Raw genomic sequence first — 24,863 nt, 5'->3', positions numbered from 1 at the left:
GTGCCACCACGCGGTTCTATGGTGTAATGGTTAGCACTCTGGACTTTGAATCCAGCGATCCGAGTTCAAATCTCGGTAGAACCTAGACAGCGGTTGTCAATTTTTCCTCGCCCCTCGAGGAGCAGTGCCCGCTGTCAGAGCGCCCAGGGCACGGCCAGATGCCTGTGCTGTGCCATCGGGCGTGGGGAAAAGCCAAATCAACGTGCTCGTTTTGCACACACATGCGAGCCCCCCAGGCAAAGGGAAGCACAAGGTGTAATGTCCAAGCACAGGGCGGTGGGAGACAGATCAGAATAGGGGAGAAACCCAATCAGCCAAAAGCCAAAGGGGTTTCATCGATGGATGCTATTATGCTGTTCGTAACTTTCTTAAATTGAATGATTTAACACATGTTAAATCATGGCAAGTCGACAGATGAGCCCACAGTGTGCACCAGGCCTGGCACTGCTGGCTGGGTGAGGGAGGCGATTGTTCTGCTCTGCTCAGCAGTTTGTGGCAGCACAGCACAAAAAGGACATCCAACTATCAGGGAGTGTCCAAAGGAGGGCCACACAGATGGTGAAGGCACTGAGGGGAGGCTGAGGTACCTTCTTCAGCCCAGAGCAGAGCAGGCCGAGGGGAGGCCTCATGGCGGCCTGCAGCTCCCTCACAGGGAGCAGAGGGGCAGGCGCTGAGCTCTGCTCTCTGGGGACAGTGACAGGACCCAAGGGAATGGCATGGAGCTGGGACAGGGGAGGGTCAGACTGGGTGGTAGGAAAAGGTTCTGCACCCAGAGGTGGCTGGGCACTGGGACAGGCTCCTCAGGGACATGGTCTGCTATCACAGGATAAGTATCTTTACTGCTCCTTGCCCCTTGCTGTTTTGTTTTTAACCACATGAAGTAAACCTCAGGACAACCACTCAACCTCCAGAGATCGGCTTTACCAGCAACGTCCTTCTTCCCAGGTAAGAAACACTTTAAAGCCACTAAACGCTTCTGTACCTTCAACAATTCAATGGATTATTTTAGAATCACAGAGAACATGTTACCATGTCCTCCTATTCAGAAACTTGTTCCCCTTAAAGCAGTTAAAAATGTCACTGTAGTCTAGAATGCTCCTAAAAAAACATCACAGTATTACTGTTACAGGCTTACTATGTTTTCATGTAAATTCATCAAACAAGCACATATGTTGGAACAAAGCATACTGAAAGTTGAGTCAAACTTTTAGATGGAATGAGACGGAATCAGGACATGATTCAGTATCAATATTTATTAGGACAATTCATGGTCATGCTCCATTTGAACACAAAGCACCGAAATTTAGGTAACTGAACCTTATCCAAATATAATCCAGTTGAGACTGCTACGCATCGATATATGCAATATTCTAAGTGATAGCATAGCTCCTATCTGTCCATCTTCTTTAACTGCAGTGGACGAACAAATACAAGGTTCTGTGGCTGAGGCAAACTTACTGGAAAAGGCATAGCAAAATTACAATGTGTATCCCCTGTTGTAGCAGTCACAGAACAAAATGCTATATAACCTGAGGTATCCACCACTTGATATGCTTGCCAATAATACCTCAGGACAATTTCCAAATTAAAATTTAGCATTTCCAGTTACTCTCTCCCAATCCCTTCAACTTAGTCTTTTCTAAAAATCATCTAGAGACAGATTGTCTCAGCACAACATTCAACCACAATGTAAAGCACTATGGCTGTCACCACACGAGGAACTTGTCCCATTGCTGAAAACACAGCAGCAAGAAAAATTATTAGTTGCCAAAAATTGCATCAGAGAACTAAATGGCGCTGTAGTTTCAGGAAGCATGGCTAGAAATACATTGTCAACAATGACAGACTTGCCAAATGTAAATTTAAAAGCCAGAATCAAATCTTTGGCAAGTATTACACTACAGATAATCTGCAATAAACTGAAAAAAATTCAGTAAAAGAAGAGGGAAGGGGAACGACTAATTACAGTTAAAGAGTTTTTGATTTGTTTTAAACTGGCACTTTAAAGAAAAGGTAAAAAAAAAAAATAAAATAAAATCAGTTTTACTCCGAAATCCTTATAAAACAAAAACTGACCAAAAAATTGGACAAGTATCAGACACTAAGTCATTAGTTATAATACATACATTCCACCTAGCCACTAGAAGCTGTTCAGTTAATGCCTTTGTCATCTTTAAAAGAATATTGGGGCAGACAAATATCCTACTAGATACATTGCTATCTCAATAGGTTACATCACTATGTAGGTGGAGGAAATGGTGGACTCAACTGAGAAAGTTTAAATTTTTATGCACTGAGCCACCTACTTCCCTTGCGGTGGGAGCACAGCATAGTATACTGGGGACAGATTTGTCACCTATTCTCCCATTCCAAGGGTCTCCCACCAGTAGGGGAAGCAAGGCTCTTCAGTGCAACAGGCAAGCACAATGGCAGAAGAAAACATGTACAGCAGTACCACCTATTTTTCAAGTTGTACAAACAGTTCAAGGGTATCCTTTCAGAATAGGAAGGCAGCTCTTTTGAAGTTTAATGAAGATTTCATCAGAAAAGCAACAACTTTATCGTACCATTTTGTCCAGTAGATGCACATAAAAAATAAGCACACTATACAAAGAAGTGAAGCAATATAATTTAAACATGCCATCAAGCTATAAACCATATATACATAGAAACATATGCCTATACAAACAGAACAAGACCACTTTATTACAAGGTACTTCTGTTGAAGTTTTTTGGAGGAAATCATGACAGAAGCAAAATGAGATCAAAGGGGACAGGTGTTGCCTCTAATAGTCTATTCAGAAGTTTCATGCAACACCACCATCTGTCTTCAGCATTTAATAAAGTTTTAGCTGTACATAGATCTTCCCATGATTTCTGGACTCCCTTCCTGTACAGAGGTAGATTTCTGTAGATGTTCTGATATTGCACCACGTAAGTATAATGTTTTTATTAAAACAAGGAACAACTTACAAAGGCTAATTTATGGGTATAATCTCATTGTGTGCATTCAGGTAGCACAGTAATTGAATTCATGTGCACTTGATGAAAACAAGTCCCTCAAAGCGAAATATTTTATTTAGTTTGAAGCCCAATTAAAAGCTGCAATTCTATTAACGGCTTCACATTCAGCTATCTCTTGTCATCAGGGTAACACACTTAAGTCTCTCCCTCTACTCTTGAGCCTCTGTTGTTTAGCCACTGCAAGCACTTGTGTTGCCTTTACTAATGCCTCCGTCCCATCCACTGCATTCAAGTTAAATGGTGATTTCAAATAGAGACAGGCTTTTGCAGTATTAGAACTTATGCACACAAGCAGTTGCAATACTAAGAAATTCACAAGAAGATGCATTCAAACACTTCTTGAAATGACTAACGAAGCCCATCCACACTTTCAGAATGGAAAACAATCTGAAACTGTGCTAGCTTCAAAAAGGCCATTAATCAAGAATACAATGCTACTATGAAAATTTGAAGACATTTGGCAATAGTTTGATTCTTTTTTTTGTCCATCACATTCTTCTACTACCCTCTCTGACAACTCATGAAGGTGCAAAAAATGCTTGCATGCAAATACCACTTTGTTTCTTAAATTAAACCTCTATAGCATACCTAAAAAAGTAGGGACACCACAACTAATGATGCCAATGTATAATAACTTGAGCTCACAAGCAGTGCTAAGTATTTTTTCAGATGCACTCCATGAAGTGGAAAAACTCCATTTTTACAGAAGTCTGTCACCATGGAGATAAGTGAAAAAGAACAATCTGGTATTCTGTGTACTGAAACATGAGAATAGAAGTGCTGCGAGTCTGGCTCAGCAACTCTAAGAAAGTTGTACTATGCACATGCTCTTGTACTATGCACATGCTCACATGACAGTGCATGTGCATGTTTCACTTTCATAAAGAAGCTAATGTAAGCAGCACCAGTCTTCGTAGCTGCAAGTTTATGAGAAAACTTAAGAGGAAAGAAAAGTTAGCTTTTTGTACCAATCAACCAACGATTTGTAACTATTTTTAATGAAGGCTTACATTGTAACCATTTAACATTAGTTTCCCAATTTCATTTTATGTGAAGTGGCTTGTTCCTTATACAATGTTACATCAGTAAAGAATGGTGATTCTAGTTTGGATCTGAGTAATGTCTGTTGAAATATTGATAGAAGGCATACATAAATTCATTACGCTTCTGCATATACACACCTGTCAAAGTTGTTGTTGTTGTTATGTGTGTTGTTCGTTGTTGGTGTTTTCTTTAACAAAGCAAGTAAATCCCAAGTTACTATAATAACAACTGCAATAATATTGAAATTCACGATGACTGTTCTCCCATGATGAAAGGGATTGCACACCTAGCAGTAGGAGTGAGATGGTCTCGCCTTCTTGGGAAAGCCCACGTTGTGAAGTGAAGGGAACCCTCAATCTGGAGTAGCTTAATCAGGACTCACACTCCCTGCACCTGGCAGGAAGTGCTTACGTACCTTTCAAGATCACATTTTTGAATGAAGAAGTTCATTACACACAGGAGAGAACATACAGTAAGAGTTAACAGACAATGGCAGGAACCAGGGCTTTTGGAAACTTCTCTTTTTGTTTTTAAAAAACAATGGTTCTTCACAACTAAGAATCCACAACTAGGAAAGCGTCTCATTCATACACTCGGCTAGTGCATAGCATCTGCAATTGCATAGAATGTTTCCAGTGCTGAATCAGTAACTAACCTAAGCAAATTCTTTCAAAGTTTGACTGGTTACCACTTGATATCCAGACTGCTTGCTGTTTGATTTACTGCACTGTATTTGGTGTGCAAAGTTTCCTGGACCTTACTGGAGTCCATGCCTTCTAGCCAGTCCTGGTACATCTTTTGTACATACATGTTGGTTTCTGGAAGTCTAACAGGTATTGCAGCATACACTTCTTCCATCTGGTTAAGCAGCGCTTTATCTGGTTTCCCATCTTCAGTTTGTGCCTGGCCTTTTCCATTTAGGCACCCTTAAAATAAAATAAAGAAAATAATAATAATAATAAAAAAAAGAGACACAGTGATAAAGATTTGATATAAGGAGAAATTTGGAAACTTCCTGTAGACAGTATGAAAAGCAAAAGTTGTTTCTTTACAAAATCCACCCTCCCCCATTCTGTTCAAATTTGTATTTCCCTGAAGTGACTCCAGTATCAACATCCTTATAGAAACTTCATTTACATATCAACTATTTTCTCTGCCTTCTCTGTGGTTTTATGATCTTAATTATGTTCCTTGTCTTTTCTTGCCCTTGACAACCACCATTTCAGAGGCTTCCTCTGAGGTTTGAAATCATCATAGGAATCATGCTGTCATTTATTTATAGGTCATAAGAGAGCAAATGATGTTGTGGTTAATTTTAGAAAATCCAATCAATTTCTGAGCTAATCCTGTATATGTGTAATTGGTGTTCTAGACCAGTCACTAAATATTAAGCATTTTAGATTATTAAGAAGAGAATTAAGAAGGAATGAAACAGTGCCTGCCTGTAAGTACCTTCCTTTGAGATTTAAGGTTTGCCTGCAGAATGACTGTACATCCACTAACATTCTTACCTCCTGGGCAGGCAAGGACTTCTACGAAGTGGTATAAAAACTTTCCTTTTTTCAACTTCAGAACCAGGTTTTGAATATTTCTAAAGCCGTAAGCCGCTGCGAAACGCAACACTGTCTCACCATCCTTTTCAAGGGTGACTTCCTGAAAGTCCTTGTTCCTGTGAAGGTATAAAAATAAGGTTTTAAATTCCTGCATTACCAAAGGAATGATCCAGCTGTGTCAGTTTGTATCCAAATGCTTAACATGTAATAGAAGTCTTCAGTAAAATAGAAGGTGGAGTGAAATTTTCTGGATAGTACTATACTGAATTTCTCAAGGCAAGTAAGTTATTAATAGAATGAAAGCTAGCAGGAGCTATTTTAAAGCAACAGATTTACTTATCCATAATATATAACTGCCCATCAGTGAAAGACATAGACTAATAACAACTCTGCCAGGGTTCACTTTAGTGCTAACCAGCCCATCCTACATAACAGTGATACATAACTGTGACTTACTTTAATGCTTTGTAGGTGATTTCTTTGACATCCATGCCAAAAAGCTCCTTGGCAGCATGTTTGAAAATGTGCTCCAGGTAACCATCAGATCTCTTCCCATCATGCCTTACTACATCTCCCTCCTTTATTTCACCAAACCTTAGAAAACAATAGAAAGGTCAACTCCTAAATTTAGTTCCTTCATTTCCAGCAAGTAGCATGTTTCTTCCCTTCTCTCCACCCAACCCCCCCCCCCAAAAAAAAAAAAAAAAAAAAGTTTCATTGCAGTGAGACCATAGCTTTATTATTATTTTTTTAATTCGACCCTTTAAGGACAGCAGTAAGATGCCGGGAAAAGTAAAAGAAGAACAGTAGGAGGATGCAGGGCTCTCCACGTTCAGAAACCTTCAGTAATTTACAGGAATCACACTCGGCAGTTTACAGACTCAGTTAAATCATTGCTCAGAAGACATTTTTGGGGAAAACAAAACAAACAAACAAACAAACAAAAAACAGCGAAAAAGTAAGCACAAAAATATTTTATCAACTTTGACATGAGGAATTCTTAGCCTAGGAGCACATAAGAGCACTTCAGAAGTTACAAGCCTTTCTGATAATTTGTCTGCTCCTGCAGAACTATTTGTCAGTCTAACGTCGTGCCATTAAAATAGCTCCATCAGTGCAGTTGCCACTGCACTAGAGCACTGCAGCTTTAAGATAAGTGCCACTCTACAGTGAGCAAAGAAAATTACTAACATCATACCTAATAGACATAGCATCCCTCTGTTCCCCAGTTAAAAGCAGAGCGCTGATGAGCACAACTGGCTGTAGTATAAACTGTACTGGGATGCACGCTGGCAACAGCCAAAGACTGCACCTCTCCAGGCTCATGTTCCTTCTTGGAAAAGGAGAAATCTAGAGGGGTGTGTGGCAATGCTAGTTTCAGGAAGGAATGTTGTTATTCAGATTAATGAATGGACAGATTACATCCTTTGCTGTTACGTGCAAAAGCCTCTCCAGTTATAATTTAATTTGCCTTCTTCCCTTTCCTGAGGTCTATACAGTGCTGCCCTTTGCTTGAGCAGTCCAAACATAGCATCCAAGTAGGAAAACAAAGGGAAAATTACCCCAACAAACACCTTACTAAAAAAAAGTGGAAAAAAAAGTGAGTTGCCTTGTTTAGGATAAAACTGAATTACCATTGTTGTGAAAGGGTGCTATTTCAAACAATTCTCCATGAACATACTAGGAGAAAGTGGAAATTTACTGTCAAAGTGCTGCTCTGATTGAAAGGGAAGCACAGAACAGATGGCCAGCCCATGAGGCAGCCCAGCATCATGGTGAGGCCAGGCAGCTGGAAGGGGGCAGACAAGACTGTTAGCTTTAGACGTGCTCAAGGAATGGAGAGCACTGAACGGAGTCAACAGACAGTCACACTTAACTAGCAAGTCACGAACTTGATATAGCCAAATCTAGTATTACAGCACTGCAATATAAATGCAGAGCTAAATAAATCTTCAAAAATCAGATTTTAAAAACAGTTTTTAAAAGTTTCTGAAAGGATGAGGCTTTAATATATTCAGGCTTTGATGCCGGCTTTTTGCTTTAGCAAGAAAAAATGTTCCTTTGAGAAGTTTTACATTTATGTTGAACACCCAAAGGTTTTGTCAGTTGTCATCAAAATAAGGAAGCAATCGACAACAAAGCTACTTACAAACTATCCACAGCTACTTCAGTCATATCTTTCATAGACACATTTTTCTGCTCCATTATTTGGACAATTTCACCTGTAGGAAAACACAGGACATTTTACTTCCAACACGAAGCAGAACGCACATGCCATGCATTTAAGACATCCCAACACCTCCATGTGCTTACAGCCACATCCTCCACTTCTTAGAGTCAGTTACCTCCAATAACTCAGAAGCCTGATACATTGAGCCCTGAAGAAAAAGGCCATCAGCTTGCTCCAAACTTTGCATAATGCTACTTAACCTTTCTGTTGAGTAAAGTTTAGAACAAGTAGTTTCTACTTTGCAATGAAAAAGGAGGATATATTGTTTGGACATCAAGCCTACAAGACAAGAGTCACACCAAAAAGTCACTGGTGTCACACAATGAAAATAATCCCAGTAGAGATATGGCCATACATAAGCAAGACAAAGATTTGTAACATCGATTTGCATAGCTCTTACTTTTCTTAAGGGGTTAACAAAACTAAGTATCTGAATCTTGATCATGAACTTAAAAGGGAATTTTTTGGTTTTGCCTTCCGTATAGAATACCACTGCTACCAGTAGCACAAAACTGTATTTATTTGTAAAGCAGAAGAAAGCCCATCATACAATTAAAGTATACTTTGGAAAAAAAAAAAAAAAAAAAAAAAAAAAAGCCTGGCATAAAAACTGGAGATTCATGCATATCTTTACAAATAGTAAGCTTAAAGATTTAACCTGATGTTAGAACACAATCAACTTCTTGTGAATTATACAAGGCAGTGTAGAAATCTTCCCTCAAGGCTTCCAGTTTCTTGTCATAACAAGGCGCCACAATTACATGGAAAATTTTATCTGGAGACAAGTTCTGCACGACAGAGAAGAGAGCACATGTGAACTCCACAGAAAGCAAAGGACAGCTTTAAGGATGACAAAGATAAAAATAACACCACACTTTCCATACAGGTAATATTAGAAATCAATACGTAGAAATAAATTTGAAGACTGCAGCACACGTGACATGGTTTGCCAGAAGTCAAAAACATGAGCAAACAACATCTGAAGTCAGTCTTCTGTCTGAAGCTTCTACTTATTCCTTCAGACTATGTGACGTGTGGTTTTGTAGCTTTTGACTGCCTTAGAAGTAAGCGCAAGTCAGGATGTCTGAACTCCATTTTCTAGCTCTGTCACTCACTCACTTTCAGCCACAAGTGCATCAGTATTTCTCTGTTTCTGTGGAGATAGCAGTATTTTTCTATATAAACTGAATGCAGTTAAGTGTATGGTGTATACAAAGAACAGCAACTTTTTCAACATAGAAATTGTGAAGATAAGAAGATTAGTTTCTGGCATACAATGCATTTATTGATTCTGGATAGGAAGGAATTTCCACAGCACTCTCCTCTACTCCTGTTTTAACTTCTACAGAACTACACAGGCAGTACATAACAAGGATCTCATTAGCAACTCTGGATTTAAATTCATCTCTAAGTAGCTAAATCCATGTTGCACTGGGAGCACAAGGATTGTTGCCAGCTCACAAATAAGATTCATTGTACATTGTTCTTCTCATGGACGCTTACTTGTATGGCAGCAGAGCAGCATTTATTCTTCAAGTGAAAAGACAAAATTCAGGATGCTTAGAATACACCAAGATCTACATTTCTGTATTAAAACATACTACCCCATCTTTTTAGAAGAGTATAATGGTAAAAATAAGGCAGAATTACTTACCTGCTGCCTAGCAAAGTAGCCCTTCACCAGGGAGCCCATGATCTGCTGTGGAGACTTTGCAGTGCAAATGTGGGAGGTCACAAGATTGGTGAGTACTCTCTCAGCATACCGGATCCAACCTAGAATGACAGGAATCACAGACACTGAAGTAGCATGTGAGCACGGTAAGGTGACCGTAGTTATAGCAAAGTTGTTAGAAATGAAAAGATTTTCACAGTAGCTAGAACATTCCTGCTTTGAAAATGGAGTCCATGCAGGCTGGAATCCCCCACCTTAGGAACTGCAGGAAACCTCAAGGCTTTGTTAACAGTGCTTTACAACTAGATACCGGTAATCCACTGCATAATTAATTTGAAACCTAGAAACTACCATAAACTGCATGATCTATTACATCCTTTCTAATGCATGGAATTAACAAAGCAGGAAGAACAAGATCCCAGCTAACAAAGAGTAAGTTGACTTCCTAGTCCTTAGCTCTTGGATCAGTGGATACTCCAACAAATGTACTCTGTTCAATTGCTTAGCTGTAACTTTCTCTTTCCTGAGATTTAATAACCACACACCCAGCTTGGTCGTCTAGAACAGAAGAGTCACATGGAAGCATTATCACAAGATGCACATGGATTAAAGCTGGGAAAAATGGCTTCTTTTATTATTGTTAGAGTATCTACACCTTCTTTAGAACCAACTCCCTGTACACAAAACAGTTAACTGGTGTCTCTTTGTATCCAACATCCAGTCTTAGTTACTCAAGACTCTCTGTCCCCCTCACCAGGCTCCTTCAGCATTTCAGCTACAACAGGGTATTTATATTTACACCACCCCCGATATCCACGGCAGTTCTAGTAACCCCACTTCACAAAACATGAACTGAAAAGTGAGGGGATTAAGGTATCCAGGCTGTGTGATTCTTACTTAGGCACTGTAACTTTTACTGGAAGCAACAGCCCATGATCTTTTACAACAAGGACTTATTCAGAATTTTTGCTTCACCCACATGAACTGTAGATCAAACAGCTAAATTGTGCAGAAGTGTTTAACGCAGCCTTCTAGGGAATTCTGTTGCTTTTGGTGCTAAGAAAGAGTAAAAACATTTCTTGCTTCAGCCTTTTATCTTCAAGCAGATCAGTGTTTACAAAAAAAAGGAATACCTGTAGTTTAATTCTTAAGCTTGAAGACATTGCCAGGTATTTGTACATAAGCGCAAGTCATAACACTGCCACAAAGGCCCGTAAGAGAACTGGAACTCAAGTGGTATTCAGATATCCTACTTGCAAACTGTAAGGAAATTTCACTAAATTCCAGGGGATTTCTGGCAGATAGCACCCCAAGCCATTTCTTAAATTCTTTCCTTCCAGCAGACAGAACAAGTGTACAGTAGTTCCCACTGCACAGTGAGCATTAGTCATTGTTTAATTATACAAGCAGCCTTGAATGAGCCGCACAAGGCATTTATCTGCACTTTGCATACGTGCTGTTTCTGCCTACTGATCTGTGGGGCTGAATTCCAGAGCCACAGTTACAGGAGGCCTGAGATACCCAGCTTCTCTATCACTGTCCATCTGTACCCACAGAGGCCTGCACCCTTCAGGAATTCATTCAGATTCTAAACCACTTGCTGGCTTGTGTTAGTATCAAAGAACAAAAAGAAGCCCCTCCAAATCACTGTGTAAATGCTTACAGATCCACTTCAGAACATGTTATTTTTAGTGGTTTATCATAAGGATGTCAGAGAGAGACATATGCCATAAATATTTATGCATCAGTATAAAGTACAGAACAACTAGGTAGAAAATACTCACTACTTTAAAACCCCATTCCTGTAAAAGGAAATTAATTTAGTTGACTGGAACAACAGCATTTCAATCCCCAGCAGTTATGCTCTTCCTGCCTGTGCTACAAGCCTGCCCCATTGACTTGTTTTAGTAGTTCAGAGGCTATCAATGCATTAAAAATACTGCATGGTTCCCAGAGCAAATGCTTCACATTGCTTAACCATTTGGTAAATGAAGAAAGAACTGATTGTTTCTGAAGCATCATGCATAAAAATCACTAGAGCAGTTACACTGTTGTATTTTGGGCAAGAAACAAACAAATAAAAATTCTCACTTTACCAGAACAGCAGGCAGAGGTAAGAACAATTTAGGCAGAGACAATAAAATGCCCCTTGATCAGGTTTTGGGATTATACCAGCTATGCCCTGTTACTCAGGGTAGATTTTACAATGCAGACCACTACTGCAGAGGGTGATGTTTTAATCTGTGGAGTTATACCGAAAGATAAGTAAAAGTAAAGCAGTAATATTTGAGTTCACGTTGACCTTGATCTACAGAGCTATATGAAAACATTTTTGTGATGAGCACACCCAGTAAACGAAGTCTCTGTGACAAATTTATGTCATCTGGGGTCAGAGAGGGGAAGGAGAATGAAGAACAGAAAATGCACCCAGACAAATTCATGAAACACAGTAAACAACCTTACTTTAGATGACTGGACAAATTTCTTCTGTAATTGCTGTCAAAGGGAATGAAATGCTGCACACTTTCAGAATGGGTTTACAGTGGTATTTCAGTTCACTTTTCCAGAAATGGAAATCACCCATGCCTCTACATCCACAGCACAGCAGACAGCTAACACCACAACTTGCAGTGAAAACAGAAACAATCTTTTGTAGAACAGATAAGGATGAGAAAAGAGCTCCAGCAACTGTGCTAATATCTGTCTAGTGAGAGAAGCAAATAATCTTAACTCTGTTTCTAGATGCAGAAAATTAAAATGATCTCAGAGGAAGTTCTAAAAGAAACCCACAGGTTTTGAATTTTAAATAACGCACAAGTCAAAGCTGATTAAATGGGGTGGTTTCAACTTTGCAGGTTTTGCACTTCCAAAAGAGCAACATATAGTATGTCTGTTTCTAAAGATACCAGATAACACTAAGATAACACTAACAGAAAGAAGTAGAAACTTTTCCCTCTGACATGTATACAGTTCCTAAAGCATAACCCAGATACTTCCACTAGAGAACATGCAGAATAAACAAGAGTACAAGTATAATTTAAATATCAGTATTTAAAATTTAAATAGATGACAGGAGCAGATTCTGGAAGCCACTGAATACATACTCTCACTCCTTTAACTGTAACATTTTTATTTTTTTAAGAATGCAATCCACATGAATTATTTCCAATTTAAAAATATTTTTGTATTTTTCATAGAAAGCCTTTTGAAAATCAACACCATGAACTTGCTAGGGTGGAGTTGGCAAGGGACATTATTAAAGGAGTTATTTTTGCCCCCTTTTTGATACTTGTTTTTACGAATATTATTTAGCACAGTTGGGAACTGACTTGACAATGTGCTAACAAATGCACGAGTAAACAATAAGTGAATGTACTGCATCTTTCCAGTTGTGATAAATGCACATTCCTATTGTAACAGAACAAGTTCTCATGCAAAATTCTCAGAACAGGGTCACATGGCAAGTGGGAGTTGTTCTGTAAATGTTAGACATAACTGTCTCAGTCATTAGAAATAATGTCACTTGCTGAAGTGAAAAGTTCAAGACTTTGCTTAAGATAATGGAGGTTATGGTTTACTTACACCAGTTAGAAAAATTTCTTAAAGATTCTTTTCAATAAAAAACACCATGTTAAACTTTGTGGTCCAGGCATACAAGCAGCAGCCACCAACTCCTCAATCATAATTTCAGTTGTGATAAATTTCTCCTAGGGCTAAAAGGGCTAAGGAAACGCTAAAAACCTCAGTTCTTCTGTACCTCAGGTTCATTATCCAGACATTAATACGTAATCTATGCTTCTTTTATAGCAGTAACAGGAAATACAACAAGTTGATAAACACCATGTATCAACACTAGCACAGGTAATCTGTAGTTCAGGTTCTCTGTATTATTATCAGAAGCTCTTGAGTACCAGCAAGGTTCATTTTTTGAAGAGCAACAACAGAATTTACACTCCCCACCTTTTACAGAGGTGCAACAGGAAACAACTACAAGATGCAGACAGGACATTTACTGCAACTTTTGTAGCTGACTGCGCAAGGACTACACTGAATTAGCAACTACCTTATCCAACATGAGCACACCCATTCCTTGTCGGCATGGCTCACATTTATGTGGCTGAGATAGCTCAACACACGTGGGAAAGCCCATTGGTAACTCTTCCAACAGCCCATGAAAAACAGATGAAATCACCCTTAATTCCTTGATGGAAGAAGGTTGGAGAATCAGTTCTCACCAGGGCAAGCAGAGGCAAACATTGGTAAGGCATGCTCCTCCTGGTTCCTCCGTTGATAACGCTGCACAAATTCCCTCTGGCTCTCCAGGATACTGAAATCAGCAGCTATAGTGGTGTCGAATACATAATGCACCCCTATGAAATACAATAGTAAGGAAAAAGTGAATGAGTAGAATGTTTTCCACCTCACACATCCTTCCAAATCCTAGGTCTACAGAAAATCTTGTACGATCAATGGGTACATTCTCTACTCCCTACAAAAATTTCACAGTTAGTACAGTCAAAAATAAAAGCTGTATGCTGAAAAGCTATCTTCTGTGTCATGAATTGAAAAGGACCACCAACTTGTTAACTCTGACTAGCAACACTTCTAATAGCTGTCAGCTTCCTTACGGCAAGCTTTTCATTCAGAAAATATTTGTGTTTTGTTTGTCCAATTGCATAGGATCACAAGACCTCAGGGCTATAATGCAGTGACTCTTGAGAATGAGCATTCTTTACAAAACATTAAGCGACTTCTTATCCACAAGAAACACAACATGTAGCCTGCTAAGAAGCATATCTGCCTCTGCTTAAGTTGTCTGCAAAGGTACACGAGCATATCAGCAACACAGCAGAGACCTTCCATCTGCTTGTTTAGCAACATACTCCTTATACACCTACGTAATATTGAGCACGTCCCTGCAGCAAGTGAGGCAAAGATAAATAACATATTCTAAGAAAACTGGGGCCCACCAGAACTTGGCTCTCTTTTTGGACGCAGAAAATAATATACTGGGTACAGATATGCATTAAAAAAAAAAAAAAAAGGCAGGAAACAATTCACAGGTTTATTACTGTCCTTCTTCTTCCTCCTTCAAGTACGTTAAAGAAGAAAATCCTTAGTTTTTCTAATTAAACTTTGTATATACAGTATAAAGAACAAAGGAAATACAGCTTTAACATACAGCAGATACAACAGTTTTTATGAGTCACTTGAAAATACAGAAAAACAAAACACCTGATAATATTCTAAAAATTAATGTCAAAGGGCCAGTAGGCACTTAGACTAAGAATCCCCTCTCCCTAAGTTAGAAAAGAAGAGAGAAATCTTATTGAAGCTCACAGCCAAATCCTCCCTGGTTTCTTCACAGTGAACATTTCAAAGACGGCTTTGTAACGTCCTTCTGTTCTCTGACCTTCACTATCAACACAGTCATGCTTCAAATCTATTCCTGAAACCAGTGTATGTCACACTGCTGTACGGTCACTAATATCACAGAGTACACATTTCAAACTCACCTCTAAACTAAATTGTGCTTTATGACTGCATAACAAACAGTTCTGCTGAGAAAGCAAAAACATAAAATAACCTTCCCTTTCTGTTCCACCGTAACAACCCCAAACTTACCGAGACTTTTGAGGAAACCACAGAGTCTCCTGGCTGCATCATTCACAGAGAGATTGAATTTAGCAGCAAAATAAGGCAATGACTGAGGGCATATAGACACTGCCAACACTTTGTGTTTTGAGGTATCACATTTCTGGTAAACAAAACAAAACACAAAGGAAACAAGGTAATTACAAAAGGGTAATGCTCCCTCCTTTCCCTCCCTTTTCTACTCCTGGAGTTACTCCTCAGTGTCCTATGCTTCAGCAGGCCTTATTATGAAAACCCCTACGAAACAACTACCACGTTTCTTGAGGGCAGGACAGGATGTTCTTCTGATCCTGTCGGTGTTATCTCTAATCATCCGTAGATGTTGTTTTTGTATGACTCAGGGAAATTCATCTGTCCCAAGACAATTCTGTGGTTGGTCTCATAATGGCATAAAGAAATTTAAGAGACATTCAGCACCTATCAAGTTTTCATTCCTACCAGAATCTAGTACTGACAAATGAGGAAAAAAAGCAGAATGTTTAAATACTAAAATAAATGAACTAGTGTTTCCAGGAGCAAGTTACAAATTCAACACAGCGAATTACAGATCTGAACCTTTGTTCAGGCTCCCATGTCTCCATCACTGAAGAAATTGAGAGGAAACTGGCAAGGCAGGACCCTAAACAAGCCAGCATTTGTGAGCACTGAAGAACTCTTTGAAAACACATACAGTGGTGTGCAATTGTAAAGCTCAGATGACTCTGGTTTATTTGAAGATGAACCTTGTGGTTTCATTGAGATGTTGTCCAGATCAGTGGAACACTTGAAAGAGAAACCAGGACTATGCTACATACAAGTCTCACCCTATAAAAGGTTAGGGACTATAGTTTGTTCTTAGACACCCTAAATACTGTATAATGACCCTGCAAGTAGAGCTCACGACTGTCTGGAAAGCATCTTGCTTGCTCACTGCCTTTCTCTGGACCTGGTTAAGTTCTGACCTGTCTGCCTCTCAATCGTGGACTTTGGGCTGTCTTAATTGGACCTATGTGACCTGAAAGGGTTGTGTCCCTCCGCCCCCCCCCCTTCCTTCTCTTTCTCTCATGTACAATATCACGTTATATGGAGAGTTAAACGAGTTCTAAGAAAACTGAATTACTACGTAACGAATCATCTCATTTACAACACTTATGTACAGATAAAGAAAATGCCAGCATTAATTCTAATAGCTTTTCATTACCAAGTAAGGACACAGAAGACTTGAATGGAACTAAATTAAATCAGTATGAAGATCTACAAATCTTAACACCATACATAGCAATTACATTCCAGGGAATACCAATCTCAGCAGAGAACAGCAATTCTTTGGCTGAATTGAGGGTAACCATTTTTGTTCCAAACATAGGCAGCTCAAAAATACATTAAAGAAAATCTACTTCCAAAAGTTAGCCTCAATAACTTTGTATTATGTGGATACGTAGCCATAAGAAACCCCCAGAACAGTGCTAGCAACTATGGTGTGAATATGTATAAACAATGAACCTCAGACCTCTTTGATGTTAGAGTAATAAGGAAGTTATGTTTTCCAAAAATCTTACTTGGGCAAGTGCAATAACTTTCTTCATTTAGGGCCAGTGATGTAATCTTGCTTCTCTAGTGCAAAATTATGTTAAGTACTTTTACTGCTCATCTTGCCTTAAGTTTTCATTCCTCTCTGGACAAAGTACATCCTGACAGATCTTCATATTGACTGCCTTGGGAAATTAAGTTCTTAGTCATTCTGTAATCTCTCCCCCTCCTCACAGAAAGCAGTGCATTATTGTTTGTGTCATTTTACCTTATTAAGGTTGAGTATACGAAAGAGCTCCTTCTGATTCTGTTGGAAAACTCTGGCTCCTTCTTCTGATGTCATACAATTGTCACATGCTAAGCAGTCGCTAAGGAGTATTTTAGCATTAGCCAATGCATAAAACTCATTTTTCTGAAAAAAAAAAATAAAAATAAATACAAATACATAAAAATTTAATAATGATCAAGCAATTTTCAAGATCTCTGCAATGACCCAGATAAAAAGCAGATCTGCTTCTCACTGTTTTATTTACAACAAGACAATCCATGAAACTGGTATAATATTAAAGATTTTTTAGAAATAGTCAAAGTAATTTGTTCAATCCTTCTTCATGGTTCTGCTCTATTATTACTGTGAAACTGCAAAATGTTTAAGTGTAAACACATAGGTCTAAATTTAGCCCTGAAGTACATGTTGTAGCAACCTGATTTGCATTGCATTTCAGAGTTGACAGTAACCAACAATTTACCAAGCCAGAAAACTTTTAATTGAACTATTAAGCCTCTTTAATAGCCAGATGCCTCTACCACCAAGATGGCTTAGGCTTTTACTGCTAGGTAAAACAAACAGAAAGCAGTCTTTCAGTTACAGTGACCATTTACATCAAAGTAACAGTTACAGATTTCTGGCTAATACAATTGGCAGCTCAACTGTGGGGGAAAATGAATACTTGGATGGAAGTGCGAGATAACCAAGCTACTCGTGGAAAAAAAATAATTAATTCCTTCAATTAAGAACCTATTCCCAAGGAGACAGTTACCTCTTTAAGAACAGTATGTGACATGAGTTTGTCCTATATAAGAAAAATAATACATTTGTGCACTTGAACAGGCAAAATTCCCCTTTTCTCCTTCTAAGCCCTGTTCCCATTGTGAAGAATTGAGGTAAGATTTTGACACACAAATAACTTTAAAACAACAACAACAACAAAACAATTATTGTTTGCGCTTGCAGACCAAGGTCTTTTTATTTAATCTTTTGAAACGATTCTTGATTCTCATGTTATGGACACATATAGACAGGGTCTTAACTGATACAGCGTTACACCCAGCGCTTAGAAGTTCTCTATTTGGAACCTCTGCCTTTGGGGAGCATCACAAAACAAGAACAAAAAGAAGTACATGGTACAGTTTTTAGAAGGAACATTACCTCTTCAAAGCCATCGTTAGAACTCAATGCATCAACAGATGTACTTTGCGAGTCATCATTTTTCTGTTTTTTACTGCATTCCTGAAAAAAAGCATAAGACGTATTATGCGAAATATACCCAGCAACATCATTACAGAACTATTTGGATAGTTAAAAACTCCTTTAGCTCATTTACAGGTTCTGACAGTACAAGAGCTGCACCTTTATAGCCAAGGCTTTATTTTCAAAGCACGTTGGCTACAGAAAAAATAATTCCTCAGAAATCCCCTCGATCGGTTTCACAGCTCTCAGCGACTGTGATGATTTTAAACCCCGAGGGGAAACACAAACAGGTCGCCGAGAAGCCAGACACACACATGGCGAGGTGACCCCCCGAGAAACCCCAAAGAGGCAGCACCACGACCCCGAACAACCCCGAAGCACCCCGAAAAGCCCTTACAGGCAGCACCACCACCCCGAGCAGCTCTGAAGAGCCCTGAGGGGCGCCCCCCCCGCCGGGCTTCCCGGGGGGCGCTCTCCGAGCCCCCCGAGGCGCCGTCCCCGGGCGGGGGGGGGGGGTCCCGCGGCCGCCCCGCTCACCTTTTTGGTGCAGTTCTCGCACTTCATTTGCGGTCCCTCCGGCGCCACCCGGCTCTCTTGCGGGACAGGAGCAGGTCGGTGAGGGCTCGGCCCGGCCCCGCCGCCCTTTGTAGCCGTGCCCGCCCCCTGCCCCTCGCACCGCCAGGCACCGGCCGCTCACGGACGGGGCGGCCGCGGGGCCGGGGAAGAAGCGGGCACCGTACGGCCCCGCCGCGCTCAATCGAGTACCCGGCAAAGGCACGGAGCCGGGGCTGGGGCAAGGGCTGGGGTTGGGGCTGGGCAGCGCCTCACGGCTGCGTCGCCGCCGGGCTCCCGGCTGGGGCTGAGGCTGGAACTGGAACTGGGGCCGCCGCCGCCTCCCCGCCCCCCCGCGCGGCGGGGCCCATTGTGGACCTGAGCCTCGGCACGTAGCCGCCGCCGCCGCCGCGCTCGCCCCCGCCGCCGCGCGGGCACGGGAGGGGCCGGGGGCGCGCATCACGCGCCAGGCGCGCGCCCACCACCCCCTCCTCGACAGCTCCTGCCGTGAGGTGCCGCCGGGCCGGCAAGGGTGCTCTGCTGCGGGCTTTTTCTGTGGTTTAAACATCCTCCGTAGTTACTTCATACGTTTTTCATACATTTCGCCTCCCCCTCCCCCCATTGCTTCTTTCAGGTCTTTTAAAGTAAGAGTTCGTGGGATCCTAGAATCGTTAGGGTTGGAAAAGCCCTCCAGGATCATCTGCTCCAACCGTCCCCTACCACCAATGTCACCACTGAAACATGTCCCCAAGCACCACAGCCAGCCTTGAACACCCCCAGGGACGGTGACTCCACCACCTCCCCAGGCAACCCATCCTAACACCTGACCACTCCTGAGGAGAAACGGCTGCTAATTTCCAACCTGAACCTCCCCTGGCACAACTTGAGGCCATTCCCTCTGGTCCTGTCACAATTACCTGTGAGAAGAGGCCGAGCCCCAGCTCCCCACATCTTCCTTTCAGGGAGTTGCAGAGAGCGGTAAGGTCTCCCCTGAGCCTCACTCTTCTCCAGATCAAACAACCCCAGTGCCCTCAGCTGCTCCTGGGGTTGTTTCAAAGTTACTAAACACAAGATTAAGCACGTTAAACCAACAGGGCTTAATCTCCCATTTCTCAAACAAAATACACATATCAGTGCCCTGTTTGCAAACACCCATCATGAAACCCTCAGCATAATGTTACAGGGTGCATAGCCCTGCCTCCCACACCTCACCACCCCAGCAGCACCGGTTAAGGCACTTCACATCCATGTCAGTGGTTGCCTTCCTAAATCTCACGTTGTACCATTCAAGAATGATGATTCAACCCCTATTTTGCTCACTCTGCTTTTTACGCATCCCGTCCATTTAAGCAGCCGTATAAGCCTACGCCTATGGCTGAGCAGAGAATTTTTTCAAGTATAAAAAATAACCTTTCAGAAATTAAGCCACGGAACTTCCACCAAGCATGTAACTTCCTCTCTGAACTGCAACTTTCCTTTGCAGAGTGCAACATAAATTTCTTCCTGGTACAGGTAAGGTCTACAGCTTTAAACCACATTTTTACTTATTTATTTATTGTTAAGCACAAATGGCAATGTTGTACAAGAACTAGAGACAGTAATCACTGCTTAATTTTGTAACCCCACAATGTAACTTCCCACTTTTTTTTTTTCTTACTGCAAACTGCCTATAAAAGATATCACATCCAGAGAAGTGAATGTCTTAAAATCTTTTACAGCCAAATCACCAGTCTAATTAGTGTTCTTAAAGATAACCCTAGAGTAGAATGTAAAAATAATGCCTTTTTTTTTTTTTTTTTAATTTAGAGACTGAGGTGACATATCACTGAGGTTGAGGAATCAGGAATTCCTTACTACTAATAATAATGAAAGCACATAGAAGCACCATTTCTTATTGCCTATTTAAAGAAAAACACACTGATATTGCTTTATATATACACCCTGGAAAAAATATCACTAATCCTTGCTTGAGGTAAAAATTCTAATAGCTACAATAATGACAGTTCCCTGTGCTTCTGCTATCTTCATTCAATATGCTTTCGTGTTTTGTATTACCATGTTAGTACAAGAATTTTTAGAGCACTACAATCATTCTAGAGCAATATAACTTAAGACTTTGGGTTTCCTACAAAGTTACTAGAATGCAGCATTTAGGGAACATCTTGTTAAAATCTTTTTCTGTCCCTCTGGATGAGTATCTTCTTATGAAAAAACTGTGCGAATCTTATCCTTATTCCACAAGGATACAGTACGCATAGTTGCATTGTCAAATATAGCAGTAGTGTTCTCAGTTAGGAACATATTGAGATTTGCAATTAAAGTCATAGTTAAAATCCTTCTGTTTCACACTTATGATTATGCTTACTTTTGTTATCCAAACTTAATACAACAACTCTTCAAAAGATGTGACAGCTTTGCATATTTCATAGAATCATAGAATATCCCAAGTTGGAAGGGACCCATAAGGATCATCAAGTCCAACTCCTGGCACTGCACAGGTCTATCCAAAAGTTTAGACCCTGTGACTGAATGCACAGTCCAATCGCTTTTTAAATTCAGACAGGCTCGGTGCAGTGACTACGTCCCTAGGGAGCCTGTTCCATTGTGCAACCACCCTCTTGGTGAAGAACCTCTTCCTGATGTCCAGCCTAAACTTCCCCTGCCTCAGCTTAACACCATTCCCGTGGGTCCTATCACTGGTGTTTACATTGTGGTACTGGTGTTTATATTGATAATTCTGCACAGATCATATTTAAAATATATGTATTTTTAGTTTTCCCTCATATTTCTTTACATTCATAATGCAAATCAACATCTAAACATTTGCAGAAATACTGAACCATCTGAAAACATCTCAAGTGTACCTCTGCCTTGAGAACACCTGGGCTAAATTAGTTTCAATTTAAGAATTCAATCAATAAAAAAGAGCAAAAACTTGTACAAACCGGGGAGCATGCAAGGAATCAATATTTCAATGCACAGTATAAGATTATACTCATGCAGTTATTAGATAATTAGATGTCCCATTTATATTACTGCCGAGGACAACTTCTGCTTTCCATTAGCTATTTATACCATTTTCCCATAGAACATCACATCAGTTACCATCAGCACTGTGCCTGACAACCCATTTTCACCTGCCCCTGGGGCGGTAGCAGTTAGCATCCTTGCTAGGCTGCAAGGCTACTACCAAAGAAACTTAATGTAAAACTTTTCTATGTCAACAGTAGGTAGCATTTAAAAGTATTAAGAAAGGACACTTTAAGTGTCCTCTCCTGCCGTATTTGGCCTCTGTTGCTACATTTAACATTTATACCTGTAGCTAAAGCATTTATACCAAGAATGAAATAGAAAACTAAGTATTTCTCTATGAAAACAGTACATTGCAACCCATTTCAGAAAGCTTTAAAGGCTATGCATCAGTGCTGCGAAGCACTGTAAGCTGCAAATGCCTCCTGAAGTCAGTGACAGCATATGCCACTCAACAGCTGTCAGAATAGGCAATAAATCTTAGTTACAGCTGGTAAACATGTATTCCATGAAATGAGCAATTTCCAGGCTTTATACACAATGTTCCCATAGAGTTCAGTGGGGCAATGGGATGATATCATTTCTATCTGGGACCGACAGTCAATTCAGTCCAGCTGCAAAACACAACACTAGATTAGTGACTGTTTCCAACCATTTAAAATCAAAAGACACTAGGAATTCTATCCTGGCATGTTAATAAAATCACACACATAATGCACTGCTGAATTTATAAGTTTAAGGGAAGACTTTGAACAGAAAAAAAAAAAGTACAAGGAACTACAAGAGAATATTTTGGAAAAGGGTCTGGAATTAGGAAAAAGAAATAAAGGCACAAAGTCAGAGTCAAACTAATCAAAATAAAGACCGGTTCTGTCATATTTGCATGTTCTTGTGATTAGATCATGACTTAGAATTTACAAGTCTATTTACTATACAATGGCTTAAAAATGTTTTTATTGAGCAAGATCTCTACAAGTAGTCAATTACGTATCTCTGAATTTTTCTTCTGGCAAATAGTTTTTGTTTCTGCAGCAACATGTTTTGGATTTCATTACGTTCTAAGTCCAAGATTAGGCTTTTAAAATGTGTTTCTTCCTCAATTTATTTTTTTAAATCAGTAGGCATATCGCCACTTACCTACTTCAAAGTACTGTAATAAAATCCCCAGATTATTGCACAAGAAATGTCATAAGAATTATTAATCAATACCAGATCTTTGCCCTATTACAGTTTAGACATATGCTTGATCACGTGTGGGGTATTTCCCATATTTTAAATAATTTCCCTCTAACTTCATAATTAAGTCTTTCCAGTTTATCCTATTGTGGCTTTAGCAGAACTGGAGAAGTATAGAAATGCTAATATTTTAGCAGATAGCAATAGAAGAATAAAACAGATCCTTATTGGTATGTTGTGTGATATATATTGACTGGAGGGGACAAATGAATTTCTTCACTCTACTCTAGAGACAAGAAGTCTTTGTACTTTATCACATGGAGTGGCTTAACATTTGGTTTCCAAAGAAACTACCTACATTTAAAAGCTGACCGCTGCTTAGATTATTTTTATCATAAGCCATAGAAACTCAGTTGCTTGTTTGGGTTGAAAACACAAGATACTTATTACTTTGTATTATTCATCCAAAGCCAGCAGCTGGTACCTCATGACTCCCAAGCATGCCAATTCAAGCTTTCAGTTCCTTGTAGCCCTTCCCCATTCACATAGTTGTTCTGTTACACAACACAGAAACTGCAGATCAGTTTGTATTTTCTATTACTTGCAGTATATTAACTCCATAACATGGAGTCTGAGTCCTCCCTCCCCCTAATCTTCAAACAGTTAACTCTGGACTGTCTAATCTAAAACTAATGGACTTTGGACTGTCTAACATAAATCTAAAACCATTCACTGTGGAACCAAAAACTCAGTTACTGTTCACCAGCAATGATGTTCTGGAACAGCTGAACAAACTTCAAGCATATGGCCTTAAGCAACCCCTCTGGAGTATCTGGATTTCTATTAGGAAAATATCAAAAATTAAGTGTCATTAAGGAAGGATCACATTCCTGTGCAACTGAGAGAGAACCAAGTATCTTCAGGAGATGAAATGATCCATTGATTTACATAAAGGAAATTTAAGGAGTTGTACTAAGCTACAGGTGCCCACATTTTACCCATTTTATCCCAAATCTTAAATGAGCTGATGCTCTAATAGATTAAACATGAACAACTTTCATACCTGAATGATGTTTAACTACATTTGAAACACAAAGGAATTTTCAAATATAGCTTACAGTCCACGACAGGAAAGTCACTCAGGATTTCAACTGAATTGGAAACTCTCCTCCCCAAGCAACAGATTTTCCAAACCCAAGCCCCTACAGGTGACATGTAATTAATGAATAGTCATGGCATTAATATTAAACCTGTAAGCACTTTTTTTTTTTTTTTTTTTTGCTTTGCAATTCCTGCTGCACTAGACATTCCAAGTCCCAGCTACTGGGTCTTCTATAGACAGCTACCTTGAGACAATTTTGTGATACTGAGAAATCCCTTTCTAACCTCACCGTGCAGCAGCCTCCTGTCTGTACAACACTCAGGAAGTGCAAGTAGTAGCTACTACCCAGTGCAAGTGCTCTGTGACAGTCCATGCCCCACGTACACATGGCTGCCACTGAGAGCCCTGACATACATCAGCCTAAGGGAGGTTGTATGCACTGGTGCTGCCAAACCCAAGGGCACTCTGGTGGGGCTCCCTCAATGGAATATGCCCCTCATTGCACCCCTGTTCCCTCCTAGCCACAGCACCTTGACCCAACCTCACAGCAGCAGGTGACTGTCAGGTTATGAACAAAGGACCATGCCCACCTCACCCAGAACAGGCCTAGCAAATTGTCATCAAATGTGTTTATTAAAGCCCTTCCACACGTTTTACCTCGCTCTATAGCACGTAGAGCCCCTCCTCCACTAACACACAAGCTTTCCTGCTCTTTTTTTACGAGGGTTAAGCCATAAAACGCAAATAACGCCAGCTCTTCAGCAACACAACACTCCCTCTTAGTAGCCATCTTGAACACGGGCACGGCGCCGCCATCTTGGGCGCTGCCCTTCCTCCTCTAGCGA

The 24,863-nt window shown here is 40.2% G+C and overlaps 1 protein-coding gene and 1 long non-coding RNA gene across 2 annotated transcripts; one reads left to right on the top strand and one right to left on the bottom strand.

Moving 5' to 3' along the window:
* Positions 1 to 2,495: 2,495 nt before the first annotated feature.
* Positions 2,496 to 18,859, bottom strand: NARF (nuclear prelamin A recognition factor). The gene is made up of 11 exons (XM_084491856.1): positions 18,696 to 18,859; positions 18,117 to 18,197; positions 16,956 to 17,099; positions 15,149 to 15,281; positions 13,759 to 13,893; positions 9,506 to 9,624; positions 8,510 to 8,639; positions 7,771 to 7,843; positions 6,078 to 6,215; positions 5,580 to 5,737; positions 2,496 to 4,994 (listed from the first exon to the last, which is right to left on the bottom strand). Exons 1-11 carry the CDS (start codon positions 18,720 to 18,722, stop codon positions 4,753 to 4,755), a joined length of 1,380 nt encoding a protein of 459 aa, XP_084347982.1. The 5' UTR covers positions 18,723 to 18,859; the 3' UTR covers positions 2,496 to 4,752.
* A 1,721-nt stretch (positions 18,860 to 20,580) lies between these two features.
* LOC311420715 lies at positions 20,581 to 24,841 on the top strand. The gene is made up of 2 exons (XR_014684493.1): positions 20,581 to 20,682; positions 24,743 to 24,841. It is a non-coding gene; the product is annotated as an uncharacterized lncRNA (long non-coding RNA).
* The last annotated feature ends 22 nt before the right edge of the window (positions 24,842 to 24,863 follow it).

Source organism: Aythya ferina (genome assembly GCF_964211825.1).
Source record: "Aythya ferina genome assembly, chromosome: 18".
Taxonomy (NCBI): Eukaryota; Metazoa; Chordata; class Aves; order Anseriformes; family Anatidae; genus Aythya; species Aythya ferina.
The sequence above is the reverse complement of the archived record's forward strand: the minus strand, read 5'-3'. Positions and strand labels throughout refer to the sequence as shown.